The sequence below is a fragment of the Vitis vinifera genome, chromosome 5 (genome assembly GCF_030704535.1).
Source record: "Vitis vinifera cultivar Pinot Noir 40024 chromosome 5, ASM3070453v1".
NCBI lineage: Eukaryota > Viridiplantae > Streptophyta > Magnoliopsida > Vitales > Vitaceae > Vitis > Vitis vinifera.
Window position 1 is genome coordinate 20,809,052 of NC_081809.1, and position 21,391 is coordinate 20,830,442.

At 34.6% G+C, this 21,391-nt stretch overlaps 3 protein-coding genes across 4 annotated transcripts; 2 read left to right on the forward strand and 1 right to left on the reverse strand.

Moving 5' to 3' along the window:
• The first annotated feature begins 463 nt into the window (after positions 1-463).
• On the forward strand, positions 464-2,642 carry LOC100242901 (probable glucan endo-1,3-beta-glucosidase A6). Its single transcript, XM_003632007.4, is given in 4 exon segments — positions 464-561; positions 645-1,454; positions 1,457-1,948; positions 2,454-2,642. Coding segments are annotated over 4 exon segments (1,422 nt in total). The 5' UTR covers positions 464-479; the 3' UTR covers positions 2,492-2,642.
• A 5,703-nt stretch (positions 2,643-8,345) lies between these two features.
• LOC100260088 (rho GDP-dissociation inhibitor 1) lies at positions 8,346-9,915 on the forward strand. Of its 2 annotated transcripts, XM_002263868.5 has the most exons (5): positions 8,351-8,843; positions 8,922-8,988; positions 9,124-9,342; positions 9,426-9,550; positions 9,670-9,915. In XM_002263868.5, the coding sequence occupies exons 1-5, from the start codon at positions 8,592-8,594 to the stop codon at positions 9,748-9,750; spliced, it is 744 nt and encodes a 247-aa protein (XP_002263904.1). In that variant the 5' UTR covers positions 8,351-8,591; the 3' UTR covers positions 9,751-9,915. The 2 variants fall into 2 exon arrangements, with proteins under 2 accessions (XP_019075675.1, XP_002263904.1); XM_019220130.2 differs by having other exon boundaries at positions 8,346-8,988.
• A 1,551-nt stretch (positions 9,916-11,466) lies between these two features.
• Positions 11,467-19,683, reverse strand: LOC100254990 (MACPF domain-containing protein At4g24290). Its single transcript, XM_002264017.5, has 7 exons — positions 18,775-19,683; positions 16,548-16,786; positions 14,609-14,807; positions 14,448-14,525; positions 14,188-14,371; positions 12,681-12,847; positions 11,467-12,319 (listed from the first exon to the last, which is right to left on the reverse strand). The coding sequence occupies exons 1-7, from the start codon at positions 19,036-19,038 to the stop codon at positions 11,606-11,608; spliced, it is 1,845 nt and encodes a 614-aa protein (XP_002264053.1). The 5' UTR covers positions 19,039-19,683; the 3' UTR covers positions 11,467-11,605.
• Positions 19,684-21,391: the final 1,708 nt, after the last annotated feature.

Genomic DNA, 21,391 nt, shown 5'->3' on the forward strand with positions numbered 1-21,391 from the left:
TATAACGAACCAAATTTGAAAACAAAAACCCACAACTTAACATAGACACTTCAAAGAATTGCTAGCAACAACCACTTAACTAGGTCCTATCACACAGCTTCAAATATTGCTTAGCTCTTTAATTGTCACCCTTTAAACTATCTTCCTTGAAAGAAAGATGAGAAAAAAAAAAAAATGAAGCCCAGGAAGCCCACGCTCCATGCTCCTGGGTTTTACTTGCCTTAAATTCTTCTTCTTTCCTTCGTAAATTATTACTTCTTCATCCATGCATATCCGTCTGCTTCCTTCTTTTCTTTGAAACAGTACTTAACAAAGCAATCTACTTTCTTTTAGACCCTCACAAAGATCATTGAGCTCGAAATTTTCTTTCTGGTCTAGCATGCAGGTTGTTGAACAACTTCACGAGCTCTTCATTCCTTATTTCTATATATTTGACCCTCCTGCACTCAGAAAACTCGATTTCTTGGGAAGGTTCCTTCATGGAGAAACACAGCTCTGGAGATGAAGTGACAGAGATGTGTCTTCTTGCTCTTTCTTTCTTCTCTTTCCTTGCATTCACGCGTGAGTTCCTGCAAATAAGACATGGTTTTTGGTATCCTTTTCCTGGTTAATTTTCACTTTAACCCTTTTTCTTCGATGTGCAGATGCAGAGATTCCAAGCAAGATTGGTGTCAATTATGGGCAGCTGGGTGACAACTTGCCATCCCCATCACAATCCATCGAGCTCATCAAATCAATGAAGGCTGGTCGGGTTAAGCTCTACGACGCCAACCCTGAAATCTTGAATCTTCTATCAGGAACCAAAATTCAGGTTTCCATCATGGTTCCAAACCAAGAAATCTCAAACATCTCTTCAAACCAAACCTTAGCGGACCAGTGGGTGCGCGATAATGTTCTTTCTTACTATCCCCAAACCATGATTAGGTTCATAGTTGTTGGGAACGAAGTCCTCAGTTATTACTCAGACCGTGATCGTGAAACTTGGTCTAATCTTGTACCAGCCATGCGCCGCATCAAGAAATCCCTTCAAGCTAACAACATCCCAAACATCAAAGTTGGTACTTCTGTGGCAATGGACGTAATGGAATCAAGCTTTCCACCATCAAGTGGAATGTTTCGGTCTGACATTCTGGACACTGTGATGGTACCATTGCTAGAATTTTTGAGTGGAACCAATTCATTCTTCTTCCTCGATGTGTATCCATACTTGGCATGGTCTGCAAACCCCTCCAACATAAGCCTAGACTATGCACTGTTTAGAGATGGAAATCTTAATTACACCGACCCCATTAGCAACCTCACCTACACTAATCTCCTAGACGAAATGCTTGATTCAGTGATCTTCGCCATGGAAAAACTTGGTTATCCAAATATCCGGCTTTTGATTTCAGAAACAGGCTGGCCTAATGCTGGTGATGTCGACCAACCTGGTGCAAATGTCTACAATGCTGCATTAACAACCAAAATCTCATCAAGAAGATGACAGCTAAACCAGCGGTTGGGACACCAGCGCGACCAGGTATGACCATACCAACCTTTATATTCGCATTGTACAATGAGAACCAAAAGAGGGGTCCAGGGACTGAGAGGCACTGGGGTTTATTGGACTGCAATGGAAAACCGGTGTATGGTGTCGACCTAACTGGCGAGCTGGAGTCGAACGATGATCAGCTACCAATGCCACAAAATAACAAGCCTTACCAAGGAAAGATATGGTGTGTGGTTGCCAGTGAAGTGAATCCTGAGCAGCTGGTGTCAGCTCTAATATATGCATGTAGTCAGGGCAACGGGACCTGCGATGCTCTTATGCCAGGGAAGGAGTGTTATGAACCGTTTTCCTTACTTTCGCACGCAAGCTATGCTTTTAGCTCATACTGGGCTAAGTTTCGGAGCCTGGGAGCCAATTGCTACTTCAATGGACTGGCTGTTCAAACAACTGAGGATCCAAGTAAGTGTTTCAATTTTTTATGTGTGAATTGCGTCAATCACCCAACATTGAGGTACTTTCATATACCAGTAACACTCAGCATTGAAGAGGCAATGCTGTTCTCCCTCATACAAAAGCTCCATATCTTGTGTGTTATCTCCATTTGTTGATCACTTTTGGTGTTTAAAGAACACAGAACATAAGAAACATTTGGATCACTCCTTTCTAAGCAATTAGGAATGGCTCATGAGAAGTTCATGAATAGTTGTAGGCTAATCTTATATCCTCACTGATAGCAATTAAAATACCCATGAACATATTAGAAGACATGTTTAGATTTTGAACAAAAAAGCAATCAAAACCAAAAGTCTAAGGTGTCGGCTACCTCCTTAAGTTTATAGTGAATGTATGAAAGATGTTGATTTAAACCTCACCAAGGTAATGGGATTTAAACCTCCCCTATTGTGCAACTTATCATTGTTCCTAGAACTACTATTGATTTTTCTATTGGTGGTTTCTTGAATAGGTCGTGGATCTTGCAAGTTCCCTACCGTGACTCTTTAAAGGATATTACAGAAGATCAACGGAGATGCTTCTTCATTTCTATTATTTTCCCTTTTTGGTACTTTTGACCATTTTCTAACTTATGTGAAAAGAATACTAGAATATGGTTTTTTGATCCTAGTACTAATGAGAAGGTCATGCCATTTGTCAACATTTTGAAGTGATTCATATAGAAACTTAAATGATAATGATCTATATTGGTGACAATTGAGATGAGTTCAGAAATTTTAATGGGAACCAACTATCCTACTCATGTAGGACTTGATACTATTAATTTTTAACAATTTTTTTTATAAATCTCTCGTATTAATTTTTCTAAGGGTTAATTTTATTCACCTCCCCGAAGGTTTCGACTGAATGCATCTAGTTCTTACAGATTTGAAATTTCATCAAATACTTCATCTATTCTTTTCATTTTTTATTTTCATTCATCTCTCTTCTCACTTAAAATAAGAAAAATGTATAATGAAATTTCAAATTTATAGAGTTGAATGTATTTAGTCAAAATCTCAGGATGTAGAATGAAATTAACCATTTTTCTCTAATGAACCTATTTACAAATCTCAATATTGTGTTTTGTACACAGAAAAATGAATAGAAAAAAAAATGGAGAATCAAAATATTATCTTAAAGAGGGGAATTAAATTTTTGGTAAGAGTGGGTTTGGTTTTATTCCTATTCTTATTTCTAGCAAGTAATCCACAAACACAGCCATAAATAAAAATGGAATAAATTTTTATTTTTATTTTCTATTCCAACACTTCAAACATACCTTTAAAAGTAAACAAGCTTTTAAGGCCTTAGTACTCTTTCATCTTGCTCATTGTTTAATTTCTACATTTTTCACCAAAAATTAGAATAAAAATAAAAATATTATGACATCAAAGACATGGCATGCAGGCACAGGCAAGACGTTGAGATAATAATCACGAACATTAATTGTTACATTGGCATAGTAGGTTCCATTGAAAAATTCAGATGAAAATTATTGATGCTTGGTGGTTAGGCTCAGATCCACCTAACCTTTGCCATAATTATTAGTGTTTGTGAGGGACTTTATAATATTCAACCTCCATTTAGATTGCTCATGCATGGCTGAGCATATCTTGATTCAACAGGGTTTTGTACTAAGTAAAAAAAACGATTCGTCTTAGGATAGGATGTACAAATGTAAATGTTCGTAGTTTAGAATAACCGGGTTGGTAATTTTATTCCAATTATAGGTCGGTCTAACACAACTTACTTTCTTTGGTCATAATGGTTTTGATTGAATATTCAAGCTTCCCAAGCATCCAAGGTATATTGGGTAAGGTAATTATGTGTTTAGGATTGGGTCAAAGTAATGATAGTATAAAATTATGAAAGTATGAACAAAAAGAGAAAAGTGAATAGTAGAATGTTTGAACCGCAAACAATACAAGGTGAGAAAGAACCATGAACAGTGGATGTTCAAATGCCCTGCACCCTTGGATGTTCAAACGTTCCTTTGAGAAATGTTTAAAGAACAAAAATTCTATAAATATCTAAGGCTAATTCTTTATAAGCGGAGATATGCATTGTCACTTTCCCCAAGTTTGTAACCATGGTTTGGTTTTTGAAACTCATCTTTTGGTATGACTAATCTCAAAATTTTGAAGTGTGGGGAGAAAATGGTTTTTAACTATGAAGGTTCCATGGTTTACTTTACTGGTTATGACCTTGTACATCCATTTCTTAGCCTTCGCATAGATGGATCTTGCTATAAATTTGTCTTAAAGAAAATAGGTTCATTTTGGTGATGGGAAAAATCATGAAACAAGATTTGTGTTTTGATTTCAACCATTTTCTTCTTCAATGGTAGCTATTTCTTCCATGATTTCTTTGAAATTCCAGCCAGAGCACACAGTGGAAGAAATAGAGTAGAAATAGAGTACAACATTAGAACTTTAGAAGACGATCAAGCATCCGCAAGTCTTTTAATTAATAAAAGTTTTGGAAAAGATTAGGGAAAAAGGTTTGAATAGAGCATCAATAGGTAAAATTGATGATGAAGATGATTAAAAGTCCGTTTAACCATGATTGTAGAAACTACTTTTAGCCTAAAAAATATTCTTGAAAAAAATTAAGTATTCGATAAAATTTAAGAAATATTTTTAAAAATCTAAAAAATCACTTGTAGTATGTTTTCTAGAGAAACATTTGATAAGTGATTCTTTTAAAACCACTTTTAGAAAAAACACTTCATTAAAAACACTTCAAGTAAAAATAATATCAAACACATTCTAAGAGCGGTAAGTTTGATGGTAATTCTGAAAGTGTTTCTAATTTTTCTAATATTTGAAAATTTTTATTTTTTAAATATTAGAAAAATTAAAGACACTTCATAAATTCACTGTAAAATGGACTTTATATCCTCATAGAGAAAGTGATTCTATTGATAATGCACATCGATAAGTTGGCAATTGCTTTGGGGTAGTCCAAGAATGATTAACACATTCGAATTCTTCTAAATAATTATGAAAAATGATTAATCATTTCCTAAATGAAGAGATCATCCTAATTCTACTTAGAATGATGGGAGTCTAATGTTATTTTCCCTTCATACTTAACACTTTCAAAATTATCATTAGACATTTATTACAAGATGTATAATATTTGCAAACTTTGATTACAACTAAAGATCAATTATTTATTCATCTAAGTACTTCATACACAATGAACTAGGAATGGTAGGCTACATTGTAAAGCGTAGGTACATTCTCACTTCACAGCATTTCATCCTTCTAAAGTACAATAAGGTGAACCTTCAATATAGCATGGAAATGATTAATATATCAGACACATGCCCAACTAAAGGTCTTCAAGCTTTTCAGTCATGTAGCAATTAAGTTTTCAGCACAACTGAGCACCTGCAGCTAAATCTGAACAATTGATCAAAGGATGAGCTAACAGCCCAGCTGGATACCATGCATTCTGTTCTACAGAATAAGTAGTAGCATAAACAACATATATATCCTCCACCAAACACCCAGAACACATCAACTTATTATTACATGGACATTTATAAAGACGTACCAATCTGATCTAACTTTGTAATCATTATCAATTCTCTTTAACAACAATACACTTTCTTTCTGGATGCTGAATTTTCATCTTACTTTCTACCATGTAAGCAATACCACATTTGGGATCAACATATCATATTTTCAATTCCACAATTCCACAATTGTCAAATGCATTTAAGGACTCTTACTTTGAGACATATGTTTATGTCCCCCTTTTATAACATAAGGTACGTATGTTCTAGGTATTTCATTTTAGGATAGTTTACCTTTCTTTTTTTAGAATTCTCACCTAAGGATCGTTGCCCCTCATTAATTTCACAATTACACCTAATCTAGTGCACATCACCAATTTCACCTTTTTCAAGGGCTCTTACCCAAGGCCAAGGGTTGTACCCCCCCATCAATTTCACATTTGCATCCTTTCATGGTGTCATTTCAACTTATTGTTCCTTAAAGCACCTTTTATAGTAGTGGTCATGCTACAAATCAAGATCAATCTCAACTAGAATATCTTAGGATAATATTCCCTATACAATACTCAAAATATAATATCATAATCTATAATCTTACAGAACATCTTTGTTAACTCATTTCGATATACCTAGGACTCATCTCAAAATTTCTTAAATACAATATTTTCATTAGTTCTCATTAAACATAAGAATATTAGACAAGGCAGGGGAACATCTATGTAATTCCTCTCAACTATCATAGCATAAGGTCTATGTTCCTTAGATATTAATACACGTCACTCACAAATTCTAGAATAAATAAATGAAAGCGGAAACCTTTTTTCCAATCCATCACCTAGCACAAGTAATGTTATAATAGGATATCAGGAAGTCAAATGATATAGATAGATAGATAAATGCATAGATACAAAATAAAACTTCAACTTTTAAATAGAAATCATCTAGGCACTAACTATAACTCTCGATAGTTGTGTTTTTGTATCTCCAACAAAATTATGTAGCAATTTATTGAGAGTACATCACAAGGAAGGTTGATGTCAACCTCAAAAACTAAGATATTCCTATCTTATATGGGTTGTCCCATAGCATAGCAAGTTGTTTAACTTAAGCAACTGCCTTGCATCCTTTACATATAACTAATTAGTGCCCTTATTGATATTCCATTTAGCCATTTGTACAAGAACTTCTACATTTATATTAATTTGATAACAAATTATTTATTTACATCCATAAGGTTATGATAAAATTGATCAACATTTTAAGCATATGTTAGGTGTCTACTATTTGTGTCAAATTAATGTAGCAATTGCATCTATTCATGCCACTTGTATTAATGATTAATTTATCCTTATGTAGTGGAGTTGTAAGGCAAAAATGTGTCTCATTTTCAATATGGCGATAAAATCTTTGGTTTCTAGGATAGGGGCATGCGGCTACGATGGAACTACTTCCCAGCAATATAGGACAATCAATTATTTTAAGCTAAAATGAATAATTGTTCTAATTTATATTAAAAACATTACTTCTCATAGCTAGAGAAGATGATTGACCATCTTCAATTCTAAGTAAGGACAATGAGAATCAATATCCTTAGCATTTTCTCTTCCAATAGTTGTTTTTAAGTAATAAAACTATGATAATGCTTAATCCTTCTAGGTAAAATGATTAATCATTTTGTGTCTCAATACCGATATCCCAAAGATGATTGATTTTCTTTTGGATAGGGATGATTAATCATCCCTTACATTTTATTTCCGCCACACCTATAAGAACTTGATGATGATTAATCATCCTAAGGACGATTGATAGTTTTTTATGTTTCACTTTAATTTTAGCTAAAGCAATCGATCATTTTTTTCTAATGAAGATTAAATGTCCTATTATAAGCCTTCCTTCTAAAGGGTTTGTTATCAATCAATACTCAATGACGATTCAACATTGATATATTGTTTTTTATAACTGCTCAAACTCAATCTAATTGAACATATTGAGTAAGCCTGATCCATTTTCCTTCTTTTACTTACTTCACACCATTTTCATCAAGAATACTCATTCAATACAAGAACTGATCAAACTCAACCTAAGTCTTCCTTTATCCCTTCTTTACCAAGTTACCTTCCACAATCTCAAGAAAACAAAATGTCACTCAGATCCTGAAAAAACATGATACCTCGTTCATGCATGCTCTCTTAAAGCTAAAATTTCACAAATTTCAGAAGTCCAATTGAGAAAGCTACTCGAGAAGGGAATACCTAGAGGCACAAAAAAATATCGGTCAGAGTTAACTCAATCCTATCCAGTAAAGTCCTTATGTAGATGAAGAATTTTGACACCAGTCCATGCAAAACTTGAGTTCATAAAGATGGTGCCCATGTAAAACCTTATCATTACCTATCCATCATTTAGAGATCCATATATATCCTAAGAAGTTCAAACCCTCTATAAATTGAAGGAGACCATAGGCTGCAAAATGCCTAGAATTCTGCTTTTTTCCTTGTCTTTTTTTATCTCTTCCAATTATTTACAAACTCGAGCCTCAACATTGGTATAACATGCCCAAATTTGAGGGTCTAGAGACAACTTTTTTTTCTTTGAATGGGTACTCTCTAAGAGAGAAAAGTAGCTTTTTATTTGTTACAAAAGTCCATAGCCTCTTCCTACAATCTTTATGGGATATCATTCTATCAAGTATACTAGCACAGAGATGAAATTAAGTGGGCATTCGAGGAGGCCACCTCATTCTGAATATTGCCCATCACAGGAAATTAGAGGGTACATAGGGGTCCAATTTGTAAATTATAAAGAGGCACAAGGGGCAGCACAGCAAAATTGGAGAAAGTGTCACTTCTTTGGCTGCCTTTATCCCACCTGCCACATGATCGATCACCGGTTGTTTCTCCACAGCTTTCTTTATTCCAACTGCCTTTCCTCCAAAACTCCCAACCTCCAATTCCACCTCCACATTTATCAAACACACGCTCTAAACTTGGAGAAAATTGAGGCTAAGAATACCAAGGTCAACGAAGACTTGTTCTTCTGCCCACATCCTTTGTTTTTTCAGGAAGTTTCTTTGTCCCAAAAAAAATGTCAGCCCTTGTGGGAGCTATTTCCAAAGATTTCACTTTCAATCCTGTAATGGAGAAAGAGGAGAACAAGGATGGCGAACCAACCCGTGAATGTGATGACTCAGAGAAGCCTGACGATGAGGGTCGTGAAGATGATGAGGATGATGAGGCGGAAGAGGATGGCAAGCCCAAATCTGAGAAAGAGTTGGAGAATAAAGAATTGGAACTTGGTCCTCAGGTCTCTCTTAAGGAGCAGCTTGAGAAAGATAAGGTTTATTCTCTCTCAGTTTCCATGTTTATATTGAAATGTACTCCGCTTGATGATTTTGTCTTTCTGTTGCTTTCAAAGGATGACGAAAGTTTGAGAAGATGGAAGGAGCAGCTTCTTGGCACTGTTGATTTCTCTGCTGTTGGAGGTACTTCTTTCTCTCTGAGTTTTCCAAGAACTTAAAAAAATTCTTAACTTGTTGCTGAATGAGGTTAGTCTCTTCCCCAGTTCTTCCTGGTTTGAATTCTCTGAAACTTACAATCTGATTTTGAAATCGAAACAGAGAGTAATGAGCCTGAGGTTCGAATACAAAGCCTCTCAATCCTGTGTAAGGACCGCCCTGATCTGGTGTTTGCAATTCCATTAGCTGCCAATTCCAAGGACCGTCTCTTCACCCTCAAGGAAGGAAGCCGATACCACCTCAAGTTCTCCTTTGTCGTCTCTAACAACATCGTCTCCGGCCTTAAATATATACACACTGTCTGGAAGACTGGTATTAAAGGTAATTAAATGAAACAAGCCTCCAATGATATAACCGATTAAACAGTGCTCATACTTATCTGCCATTGATGAAATACATGGCAGTGGACAATACAAGAATAATGCTGGGAACTTTCAGTCCACAACAAGAGCCATATACTTATGAGTTGGAAGAAGAAACTACTCCTTCAGGCATGTTCGCAAGGGGTTCATATTCTGCAAGAAGCAAGGTAAATTCAACCATATGTAGCATAATCAACCTTACTTTTCTCCATTTCTTTTTACAAAAGATGATCTCTTTATTGACCCCATCTTCTTGATTTTCTTTTCTATCTTTTTGTTTGGACAGTTTATAGATGATGATAGAAAATGCTATTTGGATTTCAGTTACACCTTTGACATTCAAAAAAACTGGCCATCAGCCTCTTGAGGTTCATCTTTTTTACCTTCTTCTTGTGCTTCATCATTGGCTTTTGTACTACTTCAAGTGATCAATTTAGTGAGATTTTCTTCCTCTGGATTTGCTGTATCCTGTGGTCTTCTCCAACTGGAAAAATGTGACCCATTTTTTAATTTAATTTAAAGTTATTGTACATGTTCTTAATTTCTTTTAACATCTTACTGTTGAAATATGGACATAGAAAAAATGTTTCAACTGAAACAGGCAAATTTTAGATACTTTGTTCCTTTGGGACAGAAAATATAAATCTTCTGCAGAAATGGAAGTCCTTGTTGGGCCTAATCCTGGTTGAAAGAGAGGGCGCATCTAGATTTTTTTTCTTTGTTGAGGGGGAATGAAGATGATAAGGGATTGGAGCCCATGTGATAAGATTTTTAAAATCCAATGGATCTAGCTTTAACTTCTTATCTGTAACGTTTTTTGTAGCCAAGATGAGTCAAGTTTTTGGTGGTCCAAGACTCTTTTATCATGTGATGATCACATGTGTTCTGGAAGGGGGAGAAAGAAAAAGGAAAAGGATAAAGGGGAAAGAGGAAGGTGTATGAGAGACCATCTTATCTTCATTGTTTATGGTGAGATCTTCTTGAAAAGAGAAAAAATAAATAAAGAAAAAAAAGAGAGAGAGAGAGAAAGGGGACCATCTTATTCAATATCCTTTCACCAAAGTTGTTTCAGCTAAGAACTTTATTTGAAGGTCTTCATAATCTCCGGATGACTCCTCTAACTGTGAAGAATAGTGGGTCCAAATTGCTTTTGAGGATTAGTTGGGTGTCGTCACTTTTTGTCACCAAATTGATTAGATTTTGGGTCAATCAATCCGGGTCCTGGTTTAACTGGAACTTTGGCCAAGCCAGGCCAGGCAAAGCCTATACCTAAACCTGCCTCAGCTTGAGCTCTTGACGACCAAACAAAGTTTTATATAGTCAGCCTTTTAAAAGCCTTGCATTTCTAAATAGATTTCTCAGGGTATCCAGTCCTGGTCTGGACACATGACTCAGTCGGCAGCAGAAGCTAAAGCTGAAGTCATGATTTCAAAAGGGTAATCATATTATGAAAATTCAATGAATACATAAATGGATATCATACCGACCTCTCAGCTTCAACCCTTCATATATGTGTAATATTCGAGCTATTAAATAAAGTAAAAATAAATAAAAATAAAACCATTTTTATCATGACCATTTTTTCATTGGTCACCCCTTTTCTGTCCGAGTCATAGAAAAACCCTAGCTTAAAGGCGTTTTCAAAACCATATGATTCTATAAACCATGTTCTATTATATAGGCATGCCATCCCCACGAGGAAGGAAAAGAAGAATAGCAGAGGGGCATGAAACCCTCATTGCAAATAGCATACTGACTTCGATGCATGAGAGTAATGAACACTTCGTTTCAACCACACAATATAACAGGAGATATGTTAGGTGTGGGATGGGCATCCACTTCTTTATTTGAAGTCATATCTGCAGATTACAAATTCCAGACAATCAGATAAAAGTTTGGTTGCCAGTTGACCAAATTCTCCAGAAAAATGATACAAAAGGAGATTCAACTTTCAAACCTGACCTCCTAAGTAGAAATTGTTAATTCTTTGCTTCCCTTAGAATATTTTTGGTCCATAATTCACTTGCATACTATAGAAAATACATTTGAAACAAACCAAGCAAAATGTTGTAAGGAAGAAATATAAACCCAACCCCATTCCTTATGCAATTGTCTGTACAAAGCTACGGAAGTTTACTTATAAATGTTATCATCAACCCTTAAACAAATATAAATGAACAAAAGAGACATAGCCACATCCATTACCTATGTGCAAATGAGAACTATGACTCTTGTGAATAATCCAACAATGCATACTTTACAAGCAAACCAATTTTACCATTATCTGTGACTAGCTGAGCAGCGATTACCAACCAATGTCCGGGAGCATCATGTGGACCGCGCACTACCTCAGCTGTATCCACATACTTAAGAAGCTTTGTGGAGCGGATGGGCATAGGTGGGCCATCTGGGTATACACCAGAGTTCAGTGCAGTCGGAAGCTGCTTTGGTGGACCAGTTGCCTGTTGAGTGAAGGTGAATGTTGTCTTGAGAGATGCAAGGAAAGTTGACTTCCGAGAAGCTTCTGGTGCCATCCCCCATTCTTTCTTCCTAATGGTGCAGTAGGGTATATGTGTAAAGAGCAGACGGAGATGAAGTATGGTCTTTGGCCACTTGCCTTTGCTCAAAAGCTGAACACCAGTTACAACAAAAACCCCAGTTGAACCTCCCTTCAGCCAATTGGGATCATACTTGACTGCTGATGTGCAGACATGAGAGTATGACTTCCATTTGACTGGTTCTAAGAATTGGTTAATGGACTCATAATCATCAGAACCTCGCCACTGACATGGCCTGCACATGGAGCTGTTGGCCAATAAAAATTCCATACAATTTGGAAGGCTTGAGAGGTGCTGTATATGCATGGCCAACCGGTTGCATTTTTTCCCTTCCAAATACAGGCGCAGGCCCATCACTGGTTTTTTACCACTTGAAACCTGGGGAATAGATGAATCAGACACTCTAAATAGCACTATCATTAGTACACAATTAATTGGATCTGACAAAAGCACTCATTTTTTAATGTCTGTCATGATAACAATTGAGAGAAATAGCAAAGCTTCATGGAAGGAGCCCTCACATGCATACTATCAGCTCTCCATTTTTCTGTATGATAATTGGCATGTTTATACCAAGCCAATTGGTGGGGGACCCCATGCAAGTCCCAAAACCAAACCTTGAGCTAAAAGCTCCAGAATGTAACACAGTTAAAGAGGTCAGATTGGAGAATTTTACACCCTCAATTTTGCCTTTTGTGTCCTCTGGGTGGGGGGGGTGGGAGAGACAGAGAAAGATTACCTGGGTGGAGTTGACATGAACCTTAGGACCCATGAAACTGAACTGCAATGAAGGGCAAGAGGCCCTTTTTCTCTGATGCCCAAGAGGTAGTTCATTAAACATAGGCGCCCATTGACTAGGAACTTGAAATTCCAAGAAGTACTGTAAATCCTCTAGAGTAGGCTTGTCTGATCACACAGAAACGTTTAATCAAATAAGTTAAATATTTAGTTGTCAGTCTTATCTGATCATAAAATCATTCAAGTAGAAAGCAGTTACAGATTGACTTGATGTAAAAGCTGGAATTTAAAATTTGAAAGAAAAATTTGGCATGCTGATAATGATATATGTGTGCATATTCTGGCACCTTCAATCTGGAAAAAGGCACTAGGAGTCTTAAAGAGGACAGATTGGAATGGATTCTACCAAATACAGTAAGATGAGATTGAACTATCTCCAATCAAGTCATTTCTGTTGAGAGGGACAAAAATATGTGCTCTGCTATCAACTATATCAATCTCCCACTATTGTTGGTCTAAAGAACAAAGAAGGGTTAGTGAGATACAAAACTTCTTTCTTCAAAGTTCAAATCCCTAAGACATAACCTCAATTATTCTTATCAGGAAGAAAAAAGAATATAAGACTCTTCTTCTTCAAAGTTCAAATCCCTAAGACAACTTCAATTTTTCTTATTAGGAATTGCAACCCCAAACTATTGTTTCACTTATAAAATAAGTTTTATAAGTGAAAGAAATCATGAGCATTGTATGTGACTGCCATCTGTGCAATGAAATAGTCCCAGGTGTGAACAAGAGTTGGGGATCAGATGGCACAAAAATCCTTGCAAATACCTGAGATGTTCACAACCTTCCTGATTTACTATATTTGCACCTATGGTGTACTTCAGAATTATATTCTGTGCCAAGGATTTGTGCTTGTGGGCTGAATACTACTACTTGTACAATTAATACTAAAAACAACAACAATAACAACTAAGCAGCACTGATTTTTGTCATAACTGAATATAAATACACACATAGATACATATACATCCATATATAAATAGATGGAATGAATGCAAAAAAAAAAATTATTACAAGAAAATACCCAGCAATTTATTCATGAAGAAGGCACTTAGATTCACCAAGATAAAAGATTGAAATGAATTCTTCACATTTCATTATTTTCAGATGGAAGCTCTATTTTCAGTTCTAAGCAATTCCTGTTAAGAGGGACATAAAAACCCTTCTCTATCTTCTATAAATTTAGCAATCCAATAAAGTAGGGTTACTAAAGCTAGACTCTCTTCTCTCTTCAAAGCACTAGAGGCATTCTATTCATTTCTACAATCCAATGATGTTTCATTTACTTTTGAAATATTTTTGCAATCCATAACACTCCAAAGTAGTGGTTATGTGATGGTGAAATCTATGCAATGGCTTCAGATCAATAAATGTTAAATAATAAAAATAAATAAATAAATAAATTCCTGCTATCTCTTCCATGAATTTGGCATTTGAGCACTTACAACGTAGATACAAATTGATCGCATGGCTAAGATATCCACTGCCTGGAATCCCAGTAAGTAGAGAAGTGATGGGCACAAACTTGAAAAGGATGGCCTCTGGTTTAGCTGACACGGTCTGGAGCCACTTGGAGTGACTTTGCAAAAACACATCACCTCCTCTTTTTGACCAAATAATGGTCAGGCCCTGTTTCAAAGTCAGTTCATAAATTCACATCCAGTCCTTGTGAGTGCAAAAGAGGTATGGCAACTGTTTGACTTACATCCTTGCTTGATGTTTCTGTAATACTTGTCAGCTGCATGGTGTTTGACTGCAAGATACGACTAAAGACGTCTGGAACCTATATAAATGAACCACATTTATCAATTTTCTGCAAGTATTGAGCTTACAAGCAAACAAAAGCAGAAAACAAAGCTAAAGTACTTTTTGTTTTCCATCTCTTGTTGTCCTCTGTAGTTGAGGACTCTTTCCATCTGAGAATAAATAATCTCCAAGATCCTCTAAATGGCCTCTGAGTTCAGCAGGAGGAATAGTTGAGGTATATCTCTGTCTAACACAAACTAAATCTTGACCTCCAATAGCCATTCCTACGATCACATGTGTCCCATATGTCCGGATGAACCTGCCTGACAAATTTGATTAGCACCAGAAATCATAATTAACTCAAATCAAACTTGATCATAGACTGCTATAAGATCAGGATCAATAAACAAAATAGGACAGCTCGGCAAGTCTATGAAACCAAGCAGCTAAAACATGGTAGAAATCAAATGTCCAGTTTAGAATTATTAAAGACCATTGCTGGTTCTAAAAGCGAACACCAGAACAAAAAAAAAAAAAAAAAAAAAAGCAAGCTTGAAGAATCCTTCCAGAACTATCCTACTGTTTAGAGAAGAACACAAATAATATACTGAAAAGGAAATTCTGCAGTGCACCAGCAAGACAGAGAACTTTTCCCTGGAGAAAATAACTTACCTAGAATAAGGATTGGCAACACACCCACTTCACGTCATCTTATGCATTATCATAATAGAAGGATGACACAAACTTGCAAATGGGAAAAAGGGAAGAAGGCAAAGACCTTTCTTGAAGCATTTTGTTTTTCATAGAATCTAAATCTATTTTCATCTTTGTGAGATTATTTCATTTCAGACTTTAACTATCTTTAGTGGTGATATCTCCATTTTGTGAAATGGCCCTTCTAGAGATGAATTTGTGCCTTCAAATGAAATAAAATAGAATGAATAATGTATGCAAGTACACCTTCATACCGACCAGAAATTACTATATTTATGCATAATGAATACTCTTTGTGATACGATTGATTATCAAGTAGTTTTAAGCAAGCATGGGCACATAAAAAGTGATTGATTAAATCTAGACAATTTAAAAGCTAAGACGTTTGCTTTTGCACCAATCCAGTGTGACAGGTCCTCAAGCTTAGACAAGCTTAAGCTTGAGTGAGCATCATCTACCACAAGTATATGCATGAACACCGAGGAAATGTTTAGTTGAGAGATCTGGCAGTTACAAGAAATTTCACAACCTTAAAATTTTCCATCATGTAACATTTGAAAGGGTAGGCTAAGAAACTTGGGAGTAAGATGATTGATTCTTGGTTAATGATTTCAAATAATTATAATGAAGAAATGATGTTAGGTCGGTTTGGATTCAGCTCATGTCAAGTTGTTTGTTTGAGTAGCCTAGAGAACCTAAGAGAAGCTAATATCTCTTTTCCAGAGTTCATTGAGGTTCAGTTCATGTCAGATTGTCCTTTTAGCTTTGTTTCTCTTGTGCTTTTCGGCACTTTCAGCATACTTCCTGCCTATTTAGTTTACAACCCCTCTTTTTGTAAAGCATTTATTATAATCTCCAATATATACTTTAGGTTCAAAGCCTAAAAACAATGTTTCCTGAAATGGCCTTCCCCTCCAAAGTTGTATCAGCTATTCTATCATTCTCTTTTATTTCATTTTCTTTATTTTTATTCCACGTCCAATTACACTTCTCTTTTTAATTTTGATGGCTAAAAGTTTGTGTTTTACATCTGTCCAACAGTGCATATCATGATCTCTAACAACATCAAATTACTTCTAGGCTGTAGAACTCAAAAATAATTCTGTTTGGAATAGACTCGCCATTTTGATCCAGGTTTCTTCTCTTCTTCTTTTTTTATTTCTTTATTATTAGGATAAGACAATCTACAATAATACAAGTTATGACAATGTTAAATACTCTCAATTATATGCTTTTCCATTCAATTACTTCCAGTTGCTTTGCTTGTACTTTTGCATTTGGTTATATATAATGAGCCTTTGTCAGTATCAAAATATTTGCAAAGAATGAAAATTTAGAGAGCTACCTGGATAATAATGCTGGATTCCAGTGAGAAGGAACAGACTTCTTTACTTTTTCCTGGAGTACTAGTGGAGATGCTGTCAGATGCAAATAGTAAAGGGAAATGAAGTAACCATCAAAAGCAAGACATTTAGTGTCTGCAGCATCATTCAACCATGCTCCACTCAAATCAAAGATACTGTTGAGATAGCCTGAAGGAATTTTTCCTTGTATTGACGATTTCTGATTAAGCAACTCTGACATCTGCAAGCAAAAAAGAAAAAGATATGTGATTGAACATATAAACAAATGAATTACAAAACAGGCATAAAGTTCAGAATAGCTTTGCATGAACTGAAAAATAAAAGGCATAATGATGGACATATATCTAATCATAAATATTCAAATATAAAAATCTAATATTAAATTTACTCTGAACCCAAGTGAGGATGGGGAAATTGATTGATCTAAAATAAAAATCAAGGAATTATTCCATTAATCCTCGTTCACTAGTATAAGGTGGAATCTATTGGATAAAAACATCATTTTTCTAAAATGCTATTCATAGATTTTCCTCCTATATGACATTTTGTTGACAAATCTTAGAATCCCAGTGTACAGGGATTGCATCCCCTTTTTTGGTAAGTGCTCATTAATACATAATTTCTATTTGCCTAGAAAAACAGCATTGACATCTTGACTATAACATCAACCTATATCAACTTATTTTTACTATGCAAATTAAGACAAACTTGTTCAGTAGCAACAACTGATGGCAACACTGTCATCCATTCTCTAACCCCACAAGCAACATCTTCTAGCACCCAAATCACAAGAATGGATTAGGTGGTACCACAAGATATGAAAATCCCTCAATCAGTTCATCAAAATGGCAACTTTAAGAAATTTGAATATCCGTTTATGCTACCTTGATAAGGTCAAACCTCCTTTAGGGGGAAAAAAAGACAAAAGGGAAAATCTTAAGCCTATTTGATAAGTCAAAAGACAGGAGTGGCGAAATACATGGAACTTCTGCCATGTACAGAAACTATCAACAATGAACCCCTCTGTAGCAGAATTCATTTTGTCATGACTACAAATAGAATTTTACACCTTGCAATACCAACACTCTTCTCCAAGGCAGTAGTTTGATCATTCCAGGTCAACACAGTTAATACTGTGATCCAAGACCCAATGATGAACAGATCTCAGTACAAAATTTACGTTCTCCTTTCCTCTTGCCTGATTTTTACAAGATATTTCTAGGTGGAAATTTGAAATGCCAGTTCAAAGCATCAAGGATCATGGTAAAATCAAATCATGGGAGATGCTCAATTCAAGGATGAAGCTTCACATGAACTTGAAGGAGTATCATAAAATCCACCAAGATCCCATGTCTTTCAGCAATAGAACAATTACCATAAAGCAGTCACTCCCTGATTTAACACATTGGAATTAATCTTGAAAAACCATTTTTCTCACCAGGATGCCACAAATGGTATACAAGCATTGCTCTTGCAGCCACAACACCAATTTGATCTTAGAAAATGGAGCACAACTATGATTCCTACTAATAAAAAGAAGAGAGCAACAGAAAATTTTCACTCAGACTCCATTAAGAAATGGGATTCCAAATGAATTATACATCCTGTACTTGAGCCTTGGCCACATATTGTTCCCACATAAGTAATTCAACTCTAACCCCATTCTAGGTGCCCATGAGTCGGTTTGCCCTGTTAATACTTCCTCTGCATACTAGGGCTAGCCCCTTTTTTGCACTGCAATAATCTCATTACTGATATAAAATAATGTGATCTCACTATTTTCTATATTATGAAGACATTCACTGAAGTTGATTAGATATTTGATTCAAATTATGCTCAATATCATATTGGATTTTGTAATTTAGTTAGGCAATTTTATTTAGGGTTTTTCCCAAATTCAATTCAGAAACTCTCCATTGAGAGTCTGGAAATTCTACACAGCTAAGACTACAGGAAAATCACTTGAGGCAGTCTCTTGCTCCATAACTCGATTGTAGCTCACTTCCAAGTGATTTGTTAACTAAGGATCTTAAAATCGATACACTCAATAGTTGTGGTTGAATTAAATCAATATCGAATTGCTTCTAAGTCTATACATATATTCCCAATCACAAATCTCCAATTTCTCAGCTAGTAATATAGAATTCATCCAAAATCAAAAATACAAATGAATTTAAAAAAAAAAAAAAAGGATTTGAAAATCTTCACCTGATTGAACTCAAGAACATCGGATTTGAATCGAATTCTATCCCCTTTATCGCACCGAATATCCTCGGATACTCCCGGAATGGTAAGCCCGCCAGGAATCACAATGTCCCCCTTGTTCCTCTCGTCCAGCACCACCAACCTCTCACCTGGTAGCCCCTTTGCAAACTTCAATCTGAAATCATTTGTCAGATCAAACCCTAACCCTAGACTCTCCATAGCCCTGATCCCAATAGGCTTCTCAACCTCTTCAAAAACTCCAGCCATAGCTCCAACCTCCTAAAACCACGTGATTGTTGAAAGAGTAAGCGAGTTTTAGCTAGGGTTTACGGTCTTATGAATATACATTGTAGGAAAGGGAGGCAGCCGAAGTTCATGCCACGTACACTCTGACAATAAATCACATTTGCAGCTGAGCAACAAAGGTTTGACCAAACACAGGCTTGGAACCCATAAAAGGAATACAAAAGTATGACGCAACCAAAAAAAACATTATCAAAATGTGAAAAAAAGAAAAAAAAATCTTTTGGTTTTTCCCAATTTCTGTGAGGAACTTCTAGAGGACTGCTCTTTGAAATACCAGAGGTAGTGGTGTTTCTGGAAAGAGTTACATTAATTAAATTGTGGAAATTCTTTAGGAGGACTGGGTCCAAATTGAAATGGGAGAAAGGGAAGAGGGAAGCAGGAAGAGTCCAGAGGAAGGCGTGTGTTGACGCGTGAAAGCCGCCGCTTCACGGTCAACGTCCGTCACCTACTGCATACCTAATTCCCACCTTCGCCTGCAGCTTCCCCACTACCAAAAACAGAATCCAAATTAATCCATTTGACACTGATTTTTCAAAGGATTGGTTCTCTCTTGTAATAATCTTCTTGCCCCATTCACTAAGAATACCAAGGAGAATGGTTGCTGGTCAAATACGAAAGATAGTGACAATAAGAAAGTTGCTTAAAATAACCTAAGGGTAATCTAAAAGTGGGTGGCCTTTTGGCCTCTTTTCTAACCTTTTTTAAAACAGAAAAAATATGTTTGAAAATCTAAAAGGGTCTTTTTCCTAAAAACACAAAATATGTTTTTAATATATTGTTTTTGGTTCCTTTTCAGAACCGTTTTCTGTTCTTGAACATAAAAAACACAAAAAATTTGTTTGGGGAAGGGGGTATATTTTTGTTTTTGTGTTTTTCGTGTTCTCAAAAACCATTTTTTTTAGAACAATAAAAATATATTTTTATTATTTATATTGTTCAAATAATAAATTATTTTTTTGTGTTTTTTTAACTGTTTTTTATGTTTCCATAACAGTGAGCTCCACCTAACTACCAAACCCGCACCCGCAAGCCATTTCTTCTTCTTTAAATTATTGAAATTAATATACTTACACATAATTATAAAATCATCATTTATTTAAGAAAATTATAACTAGTATAAAAATTCCAAAATTAAATATTTTTTTAACTTAAATGAGTTGTGCATATGAAAATTATTTATATATTTATAATATTAAATTAATGGAAGAAAACAATTTATTAATTAAAAAAAAATATAACTTTCAAATATGTTTTTGGTTTTACCTATTCTAAAAAACTTTTTTATTAACCTAATCAAACATGTTCTTTTTGTTTTTGAGAACAAAAACTGTTTTATAGAATTCAGTTCCCAAACACAATTTTTTTTTTTCTAAAAACACAAAAAACTGTTCTTAAAAACTATTCTCAAAAATTATTTTTCAAAACAATTTTCAAAAATAGCAACCAAATAGACCCTTTGTTTCTACCTTTTTGCTAACTATTTTAAAAAACAATTCTAAAAAATACTTTTTAAAAACTATTCTCTAATTTTTATAGAACAAAAATTTATTTAAAACCTAAAATATTTTTAATCTATTTTTAATATTTTTTAAAATGATTTTTATATCTAATATTTTATTTTTAATCATTTTACATGTTTATATAATTATTTCTTAAAATAGTCATTAGAAAACAATAAAAAACAACTAAAAATGTTTTCTAAAAACACCATGTTTTATGTTCTTAAGAATAAAAAATGAAAAATAATTTTTGGTTCTTAAACGTGTTTTCTATGTTTTTAGTTATGAAGAATAGAAAATTATTCTTAAAAAGGTTTCTAATTGTTTTTAATTGTTTTTTTCACTTATTTTTATGGGAATTGTTTTAAAAATAATTATATAATGATAAAAAAATGAAAAACATTGTATATAAAAATTATTTTAAAATCATAAAAAAACATATTAAAAACATTTTAGATTCTGAACACAAACATCTGTTCCATAAAATAATAAAAACTATTTTCAAAAATGGTTTCCAAACAATGACTAAATTGTTTTTTTAATAAGGATTTTTTTAATTAAAAATCATGTCAATACAAGTATTTGGTTAAAAGGGTATTGAAAACATAAATTGGAAACAATCACCTTCATCTTTTAAAAACAGAAAAAAAAAATTCAAATCAAATTTTTTGGATAAAAAATTAAAATATATGAATTTCAAAATATGATTACATGTATAATTTTCAAATACATGAAAATTTTGTAAACATGGACAATATCTAGTCATTTTAATCAACATTATTTCCTTTATATAACTTTTGGTTCCAAAGGAAAAT

What these genes read in the sequence shown, in the direction of transcription:
- LOC100254990 (XM_002264017.5), bottom strand. Translation starts at nt 19,038, where the DNA reads ATGGCTGGAGTTTTTGAAGAGGTTGAGAAGCCTATTGGGATCAGGGCT. An exon ending in AATCCAGCATTATTATCCAG is followed by an intron (nt 14,808 to 16,547) that starts GTAGCTCTCTAA and finishes TTTGTCAGGCAG; the next exon opens with GTTCATCCGGACATATGGGA. An exon ending in TTCATGTCAACTCCACCCAG is followed by an intron (nt 12,320 to 12,680) that starts GTAATCTTTCTC and finishes TCTATTCCCCAG; the next exon opens with GTTTCAAGTGGTAAAAAACC.
- LOC100260088 (XM_019220130.2), top strand. Translation starts at nt 8,592, where the DNA reads ATGTCAGCCCTTGTGGGAGCTATTTCCAAAGATTTCACTTTCAATCCT. An exon ending in CTGGAAGACTGGTATTAAAG is followed by an intron (nt 9,343 to 9,425) that starts GTAATTAAATGA and finishes AATACATGGCAG; the next exon opens with TGGACAATACAAGAATAATG. An exon ending in CATATTCTGCAAGAAGCAAG is followed by an intron (nt 9,551 to 9,669) that starts GTAAATTCAACC and finishes TTGTTTGGACAG; the next exon opens with TTTATAGATGATGATAGAAA.